Source organism: Malania oleifera, chromosome 11, assembly GCF_029873635.1.
Source record: "Malania oleifera isolate guangnan ecotype guangnan chromosome 11, ASM2987363v1, whole genome shotgun sequence".
NCBI classification, from domain to species: Eukaryota; Viridiplantae; Streptophyta; class Magnoliopsida; order Santalales; family Ximeniaceae; genus Malania; species Malania oleifera.
In genome coordinates this window covers 78,310,507-78,320,256 of record NC_080427.1, presented here as the reverse complement: position 1 = coordinate 78,320,256, position 9,750 = coordinate 78,310,507, and the positions used below count along the sequence as shown (strand labels likewise).

The following is a 9,750-nucleotide window of genomic DNA, read 5'->3' as shown; positions in this document are numbered from 1 at the left end:
GTACCAATAATGGTTTCATTTTAAAAAAAGTGTTTCTTATCGGTTCGTGACGATCATGTGCCAATGTGACAAACAAACAGAGAAACATATGAGTCCACTTGTGCTCCGCTTTTTTGCCACTTGACATCACGAATCAATAATTTATTAGAAAAGAAAATATATGCAAGGAATCTTTTTCAACTTAGAATTTAGGATCCATCACAAGATATTGTATTAATATTTGCATCGATCAATATATTAACCCATATCACTAGGACCTATACAATATCATATCTCTCACTTATGAAAGAAAACAACTTATATTACGATTGAGAACATGAATCTCGAGGCTTAGATTTGAATTTGGATAAATATGAATACAATTTAATATTAATTTATATTATATTATATTTAAAGTCATATAAATTTAAATTTGAAATATCTTGCTAATATAAAGTTGTTGGTGATGAGTCGGACATTCCAAAAATCAAAAACTCAAAAAAGCGTAACGCACGTCGTGTTTTGCTTTCATAGGCGCAAGTTTCCCCCGCCTCCCAAATGAGTAATGATCGCTGCTTTTTGAACAGCCCTTAACGGCTCCTTTTTGTTTTTCGTTTCTTCTCCTTTCGTTTTACACCCTCGTAGAACTTCAGAGTTGATCAGACAATCTCCATTCCTCTGCCTCCGGGATACTGTGTTTAGTCGAGATGAAGATCAGTCGCAAACCCAAGAAATCACGAACAGCTTCGAAGGTAAAGGCTTCTCAGGTTCTGGGCCCTCTCCGCATTCGAAACCCTAAAAATTTCATCTTCTTTTTTGAATACGGTTCTTTTTACATATCTTTTTGATCAGTGAATTGCATGAATGACTAGCTGCTCCTCCAAGTCCGTTTGGTTGCTCAGAGAACTGAGGACTAAGAAGAAAGAAAATAAAATTTTGAATGTTTTTTTTTTATATTTATTCTAAGAAGCGAAAAGCTCCTCGTCCAATGAGCCAAAGGGTTGGATTTAAGTTACTCGAGGAGATTGGTTTTATTTTTTTTCTTCGAGTATTTTGACATTCAAATTTTTAGTTTCTTTTTCCTTTTGTTGCAACTTCTCGGCAACCAAAGAGTACGACGCTATTTTTAAGTGATGTTTGATGCGTTCTCTGTTTTGAATTTGTAGCTGGTGTTGGAGGAAATCATTGGGTTGACAACAAAGAACGCCAATGGGTTTGCCTTGAACGTCTTGAATGCAAACTGCGTGTATCTGGCTGGATGTGTAGTGGTAGTTTATAATGTTGACTTGGGCACTCAGTCACACCTCATGGTGTCTCAAAGACTGCCGAAACCTTTGAGCTGTGTTGCCATCTCACAAGACGGACGTTTTGTTGCGGCTGGTGAGGTAGAACTTAATTCAATCATTATAAACATTGGAACGGGATTTTAATTGTTGAGGCATGTTTGTCTAGTTATTTTGAAATAATCTTCTTTATTTTGAGATTGAAAAAGCGCATTGATTTTAGTTCTTAAAAACAAGAAAACTTATTTTGTAGTGCTTATCATATATTACCGTAATAAGTCTGAGACTCTAATTCAAGTTTTTTACGACAGACACCCAATTTGCTCTTAAATGCATGATAAGTTATTTTACAGTGCTTATCAAGGAGTACCCTGATAAGCTGGAGATTTTAATTCAAGTAATTAAGAACAGAAGAGCAGTTAAGCCCCATCAGCCAATTGGCATGGAGAAAGTGCAGTCACAGCTTTGTAAGGGGGCTTTTAAATAAATCTTGATATTAATATGGTAACAACAACAACAACAATTATAATAAATTATTATTGTTGTTATTGTTATTATTTTGTTCTCTCTGACAAATCAATAACCAAAAATCTGCTTTACAGGATTCATGAAAGTGATCTGGATGGCAGGAAGATTAAAGCTGTGTTACTTATTATTATTATTTTTATATCGATGTAAAGACGGACTATTAGGCAACTGAAGTTATACATGTGTTCCAGGAATTCCAAAATTAGGTTTAATTGGATACTGATAGGACACACTTTCTACTCACATAATCAGATTCCTCTGGAGAGTTATTGTTCAAAATTCCAGAAAGGGATTACAGTTGAAATTGATCAAGACAAGTGAGACCAGACTGGTGTAGGGAATCAAATCCATTCTGCATGATTCTTTGAGTGTTATGTTGCATTGTTAGACTAACTTAGACATGTCAGAAGTTTATAATAGATGAGTTTAGTAACTTGTTTTGGCTATGAAAGTATATATTTCCAGTTTAACAGCCTGACCAGGGATGGATCATGATGGGGCTAGAATGAGTTTAGTAATTTTCATGCGGTGCATATGTTATAAACAAAGTAGTGGGGAATTTAAAATCTTAGAGGTTTTAGAGCTTCAGCTGCACTTGCACCCCTCTGTATTTGTCCTTGAGCTTGTGCCCTGCCTCTGATTTAGGTCATTCAAATAATCCAATTAATGGATATGGTTCTTAAGTCCGTATATCTTTCCCATTCTCTGATGCTCCTGTATGTTTTGTTTATGTAGCTAGTTCAAGTGTTCAACTATGTATTTTGTTAGGAATCTGTGAGCAATAAACACACGCTAGAAAAATAAGAGACACCAGAAATTACGTGGTTCGGTCTAGATTGACCTACGTCCACGGAGCACACCACAATCCACTATGAAATCGGGAGAAAATACAAAGTCTCTCTCTGCTGTCCCTGCACTCTTCCTCACGCTTTTTTTACACACATTTTTCACTCGCACACACCTCTCTATTTATAGATGGCTGGAGGATTTACATTAAATGGTGATGGAGGAATTACAATAAATCGGCAATCAACAGATGCGGACACAGCTCAACGCGGTTTGCACCAGCTTGCACGCGGCACCAGCTCACACATGGCACCACATCTCTGGCTCCAGCTACTCAACATATTGTGGTTTAAGTAAATCATACTGCTATCAAAATTTTCCTAAAATGATCAGCTTTTCATGAATACCAATAAGATAAAAAAATTAAGCCTTAATTAGGTACCTTACTAAATAAGCTATCTTGAAGCCTGATGATTGGCAGCCTATGATTCATGGAAAGGGATGTGGGGATATGGATATGGATATGGGAATATTTAGATATTCTTAGATTACTACTTTGCCTAAAAGCTTAAGTGGTTCGGTTGTGGACCAACATTGCATATCAATCCCCTGCATGTGCAGATTGGTTGCAGACGGAGAGAGGAAAAAACTCTGAATAACACCCATTATTGGGAACATGATAATCTTTTAACAGACTTACAGTAAAGGCAGGAATAAGACGAGAACCTGGGACCTCTTGGCCACCATGGCTTTGATAGATTACCACCTGACCTAAAAGTGTAATTTTTAGCTCATGGGCCAACAGAGTATCTAGCCCTAATAGATAAAAATTCTTAAAAACTTGATATAAGTGTTGGTGTTTGTAGCTCATGGGCCAACAGAGTATCTAGCCTTAATAGATAAAAATTCTTAAAAACTTGATATAAGTGTTGGTGTTTGTAGACAGTCTCTGCCCACTCAACCTATATGTGAGGTTGAATGATCCAAAGCTTGCACTTATCAAAGTGTAAGGCTGTTAATAAGGGTAGATTGTAGGTCCGGCAGTGCCTCAGCGAAGAGGATTTTACTGTATTTAACCAAGAATGCTAATTAAAAGTTAATAAGAGTGAATTTAAAATGCATATCACTTGCCACAGAATGGCAAACTCAAGCAGTGCCAATAATGATCCTGCCATTTAGGCTATCTTAGTAATTATGTGGTGTGAGTAGGGGTATTTTTGTCTTCCATGTTTTTTTATTCTTAATATATAAGAGAGTGGACCTGCAGCTGTGTATGCAAGGCTCCAGGAAAATGCCGTCAATTTTTTCTCTCCTCTTTCTCGTATTCTTTGTCTCTTCCTCTTCTTGTCTTTCTCTATCTCTAACTTTATAACAGTCATTTAGAAGACTAATAGTTTGTTCAAAGATATGGTATGTAATCTTTTTGAGTGGATCCAATCTCTGTCTTCCAAAGCATTATAAACTATAGGTGTATTTCACTATGGAAATGATGCATAATACTGCATATGAAGCATTTCTTGCCTGCTTTTTAACTCAATCAGGATTATCCCAAAGTCCTTGAAACAATTCCAGAGAAAGCGCGGACTGATATATCTGAAGGAAATATATCCAGGTTAGATTTGGATAGTCTCTTCAACATTAATCAGGGCAGCATATCAACTGCAACCCCATTTTTGACTCATACTTGATTAAGTGCCTTATCGTACACGGTGACTTTGGGCGACTTTGCTATATAATGGTCAAACATGTGGGTCATACCTCTCAAGAGTTTCTTAAAAGACTCAAATTTAAATGCATTTGAGGCCTGTGATGATAACCAGCTCCATGGTCTAGTTAGTTCAGAAATCACAGCTCCCTGGGTATTTTCTTGTGGCCCCTGGGTTGAATTTTATACTTCCTTGGCCTCAAACTCTGCATGAAGTACAAATACCATGTTGCAATCCAATTGTACTGCTGCGAGGCTGCCGAACTGAATAATTTGCTTAGGAATGGATTCCATCTCAATTTCATCCAGACCTGTTCAAATCCATCTAAACCATCCAAATCAGGTTTTATAGTCTGGGGAAATCCATATTGTCTCTTGTGACTTATATTTCCTTTGAAAAGTATCTGCCTTTCAGTTCTATAATGAAATACTCCATTCCATGATATTATTTCCTCAGCTGAATCTTACTTCCAATGGAATGTCAATGATCTTCTATTGTTAGATTCTTTATTGTTATGGAGAACTTCCCTTGGTGTTTGTGTCTTACTTGGTGTTCCTCTAATCCCCCCTTGTCAGGGTCTGCTGTTGTTTCACTTTTACTACTGTTTGAGGGGAAATAGTTACATCTGCTGCCTTTATGTCAAGGGATTCTTTCCTAGCTTTCAGAGCCACCTCTGTATATGTACTCTTGTTGCGTTTGCGTTTGGGATGTCAGGGTTGTAACTGTGTATGGGTTCAATTACTTGATCCCCTTACCTTTCTTTCCTCTTGGCGACAACCCACTGACCTTCATTGGGTCGAGGGGTTTTCACCAATTGGAGCTTTCGTTTCTCTTTCATTTGAAAAATAGATTCCATTGCTGGTGCTCTCGAACCTAGTCTCCTCTTTTTAAATGTTTGGACAACAGTACCTGACTCAATTGTCATGTTTTAAATTCATCTTCCTTATCAATCTTTGGGAGCTCATGCCTTTTTGGCCTTCTTCTTTCCAATTGGGCTTGCATTGCCTACATTTATTGCTCAGTTAGGTGGTACTTCCCTTGTGTTCTTTCTTGCTCCATTGTGACAAGTGAAGGATTTGATAGCAAATCAAAATTCATTATGAACGTATTGATTGCCATCAACATTTCTCCTACTTCTTGTTCAACATCCTCAAAATTATTCTGTGTAATTCAGGAAAATTATCTACATCTAATTGCATGATAGGTTCTTCCTTTTTGAAACTTGAATAGTTTCTTATCAATGTTATCTTGAATCACATTCCAGAATACAGCACTTTGTTTTTGGGATGTATCAAAAGGATTATGCCATTTACAGTGGTCTCCTAGATATCTCCTCAAGACTAGGGACTTTATTGTTTTCCACTAATTTGATTTGCTGGGGTTGCAGAAGCAAGTCAAATATTTGGTCAGACATTTTTATGTCAAAAGTATAGGTTCTGATCGAGGAAGTGGGCTTATTGAATTGTTTAATTTGCGTGTCCTTTTTAAGCAGCACTTGCATGTAAAGGCCGAATTAGCCACATCAAATCTTATTACTGGGGTTTTGATAATAACTTCTAGAGGTTGAATTCCTTCTTTGGTTCTCTTCCTTCAAGATGCTCTGGTATATACTGGATCTGTCAGAGAGTTTGGAGACTTAAAGTCATGCCGCCAAACTTCTTCCTCAGTTTGAAACTTAATCTATATTGGTCTGACTTTCATATTCAACCTCTAGGAGGTCCACTATGCAACTGGATATAGCTTTCTTAATCTTTTGATAATTTACTCGGTAGTCTCATTTGCAAGTTGCTTGAGCCTAGCTGAACTAGTCATTGACACACCTGTGCCAGTCCTAGCAAAACTTAGTTTGAAATTTATCCTCCATCTTCACCTAGGCATGAATTGAATTTAGGGCTAAGTTCGTATTGCAACTAATGCCTGTCCTGTCAAGGAAGTGGGGAAAAAACCGCAGTTCTAAAACTCGTCGTTTGATGCTATTTTCACTGTGTTGTGAAGTGGCTTATATATTCCATAACAGTGTTGTTATCTTCCCCGAAGAATGGGGAGAACTAAGGTATTTGAAGTCCCTTTGACACACTTACATTCTATCTATTCAAGGCCTAAGGGATATGGGTAAGGAGCAGAGTTGTTTGTCTGGTGATGATGGTGTTTAACAGTGAGCTTTTAGTGGAGGGAGTAATGGAGGGGAATTCTTAGGCAGAGCAGGAGGTGCATTCAGGTGGAGGCCAGAGCAGGGGAGTCATGGAAATGGCTCGCGTCAAGAGTTGACGAGCATTTCTGGGGAAACTGCGAAAGTAAGGTTAAAAATGTAAAAAGGATATGGATATGAAGGTATATAAGTGTTGATCAGTGAGGAAAGGGGGAAAGTTAAGAAAAGTTTGCTTGTTGACAATTGCATGTCACTCAAATATGCAGAGATGAAAATCTTTAAAAATATATGAAGCTGAAGAGTTATATATTGAGGAATCTCATAATTGCTTTTAGTCTGACTTAGATGGAGGAAATCAGCTTCACAAGGAAAAGCAAAAATGGAGGATATTTCAGAAAGGACAGGAAATATGATAGTGAGCTTGCTTGTGATAGTGGCCTTTTGTTGGATGAGATGCATGAAAAAATGGATTATGTTTCTGATTCTTTGCACTCTTGGGTATTCTCATCTCAAAGGTTTGGAGGATGTAGCTATCTCTGAGGAGGAGGGATTGGTGTGGACTCGACTGTGATTAATCAATGTAGGGTTGGGTTAGTACCTACTCCCGTGGATGAGGTTAGTGCGCAGGATTATGGTGCCCAAAATAATTCGGATAATATGGGATTGTGCATAAGCTCATTACTTGTGCTTATGCACAAGTTTGCTATTCGGATAATATGTTTTGTTCAGATTATGTACAGGATTATGCACAGGATTATGTGCTTATGCATATTCGGATAATACGTTTTGTTCAGGAGAAACTTGTGCATAAGCTCATTACTACCACTTATGTGAAGTCCAATATACAGCTTGCTAATTTGTTTACCAAAGCTTTGGGGGGTGCTCGTGTTAAATTTACTTGTAACAAGCTAGGAGCATATGATATCTATTCTACAGCTTGAGGGGGAGTGTTAATGGTTATTTTAGTCTTTTAGTATTATTATTAAGTGTGTGTTAGTATGTTAATTAGTGAGAAGTAAGGGTATTATGGTCATTAGAATGTATTTGATTTGTAATAATAAATAAAGGGACAGGCCTATCGTCGAGTTAGACCATTCATATAATCAAAATCTCAACAAAGTTATTGACCTGTCATTGATGTATTTTATGTACAATATTTTAGTAAAACTTACAATATTATGTTTATTAACAGTTTCTGAAGTTTCATGAAAAATTTCCAGCTGATTTCCATAATTTTTTAAAATCAATATTAAAATCTCCATTGAATCTTTTGAAGCCTTGGAATTTTAGTTGAAATTGGAATTTAAAATGTTGTTGAAGTTGTATTTTCTTACGAGTTTGCATTGTATTTATGGAAGTAGCATTTACTTGTCCCATTGAAAGTTTTGTTTTGTGTCTTTGCATTGTATAAAAAGTTTGAGAGATGATATTGCATTTTTAAAAAGATTTGAAAGATTGATATCTGACTAACTTACATTTTCTTTTGATCTCATGTTTATTGATACTGACCAACTTTTACTTTCTTCTCTTTGTATCTGCTGTTAATATGGTGTTGCAGTCTGGGCATCAACCTGCAGTGTTAGTCTGGGACTGCACAGCTTTGGCTTTTATATCTGAACTTAAAGGTCATCAATATGGGGTTGAATGCATTGCTTTCTCCTCTAATGGTAAGTTAAAATCCTTCAGATGTTCTATAGTTTATTGCCATACTATTTTTTAACTTCTCTCTGCTTCTTGTTCAGATAATTTAAAATTGAAATATTTTACTCTGTATTTATTTGTTTCTTTGTTTACTTCTTTATTATTATTATTATTATTATTATTATTATTATTATTATTATTATTATTATTATTATATTTTACTCTGAATTTATTATAGGGAAGCATATGGTGTCTGTTGGATTTCCTCATGATGGATACATGTGTCTGTGGGATTGGCGCAGTGGGGTGTTGGTTACAAAGCATAAAACAAGTTCATTTTGCTCATCCGTTTTATCTGTTAGCTTCTCATCAGACGGAAATTCCATTGTGACTGCTGGCAAGAAGCACTTGAAGCTCTGGGCAGTTTCATCTTGTACAAAACCTCGCTCAAATAATGGGGCAGGGCCATTGTTATTGTATGGAAAGCCTCTTAAACTTGGTCCTTGTAAAGGAAACACATTCATTTCTGTTTCAACCCCCTTCCAGTCTGATGGTAAACTTTTTGGTTCTGGGCATGCCGGTCAATTTTTCCCAATGTATGCACTCACTGATGGAGGTAGTATTTGCTTTACATTAGTTGTAAGATTTCAATGCTGTTGACTTCAAGTGATCAATCTTTTGTATTGTTTTTTTTTCAGGTGTTTTATGCCTTTTACAGTCTGGGATGTTAGTCAGATGGGTGGATTTAAAGGTTTGTGCAACTGTTCATCTTTTATTGTGTTTGACAGTTCTTGCAAGCCAATTCTCATCTTAGCTGACTAGGTTATGTGGCTACAAAGTCATAAAAGTAGCAGTTATTGTAGTACTTAAAGGAAAAAATGTTTGGTAAATTAGTGCTGATGTTAAAAGAATTAAATTATTATTTAACCGCAACCATTTTTTTTTTTGGCTGAATTGGCTAGAGCAGAGTGCTAATATTGACTACACCATGCACCTTAGTTAGAGGTATTGCATAATTTGACACTTTGGTCTGCACCATTTGCAATAAGAAAGGTCAATAGATTTTTCTAATGTATCTTTCTTGGATTCATTAGTGGTAGCCATACTTAGTTACATGATACCAGAATATTTTGCCTCAAAAATACATTTTTGTTATTTCTTTGCATCATTGGCCCTGCTTTTAGAATGTTGTTTCAAATTGAGCTCCGGAACTCACGTGACTAATGAATTTTGAGTGACTCAAGCATTCAGGTGTAACATTTTATGTGCACTAAATCAGTTATGAGGGCTTAGACCATCGTATTATGGCTGTACAGGAGCACCGTTTGTTAGGACCTATAATATCCTTATATACGAGTACATCCATGGTCCTCTTTTTTTTTTTTGTCTTTTGTGTGTATTTTTTATGTAATGGGGGTGTTTAAGGTTCAATTATTGTTACTGTTAAATCTTGATAAACATTGTTTTGGTCCAGACCTTACACTTAAGCTTTTTAGTATAGTGGTTGCTAACATGGACATGGTAGTATAGCCATAGTTACGAGGAGGTGCTGGGTTCTAGTCTTGTTGCATGCATTTATTGTGTGGTGGTTAAAAATTATATTATCCCCTGTAATGGGTGTTACGTATCGTTTGTTTATATCTCCATGTGCAATCGGGTTGCATGTGCGGGAGAGTGT

General features: G+C 36.5%; 1 protein-coding gene across 6 annotated transcripts in view; it reads left to right on the top strand.

Moving 5' to 3' along the window:
• Positions 1-511: 511 nt before the first annotated feature.
• LOC131168119 (uncharacterized) overlaps positions 512-9,750 on the top strand; it is a 56,817-nt gene continuing 47,578 nt past the window's right edge. For 3 of the 6 annotated variants that reach the window (XM_058127345.1, XM_058127343.1, XM_058127344.1), the window contains exons 1-5: positions 550-731; positions 1,146-1,364; positions 7,990-8,098; positions 8,311-8,688; positions 8,771-8,823. In XM_058127345.1, coding sequence (XP_057983328.1) covers positions 687-731; positions 1,146-1,364; positions 7,990-8,098; positions 8,311-8,688; positions 8,771-8,823 — 804 coding nt within the window. In that variant the 5' untranslated portion in view covers positions 550-686. Of the gene's footprint in view, positions 732-1,145; positions 1,365-3,862; positions 3,987-7,989; positions 8,099-8,310; positions 8,689-8,770; positions 8,824-9,750 lie in introns of those variants that run through there. The other 3 variants (XM_058127346.1, XM_058127342.1, XM_058127347.1) reach the window with 2 other exon arrangements.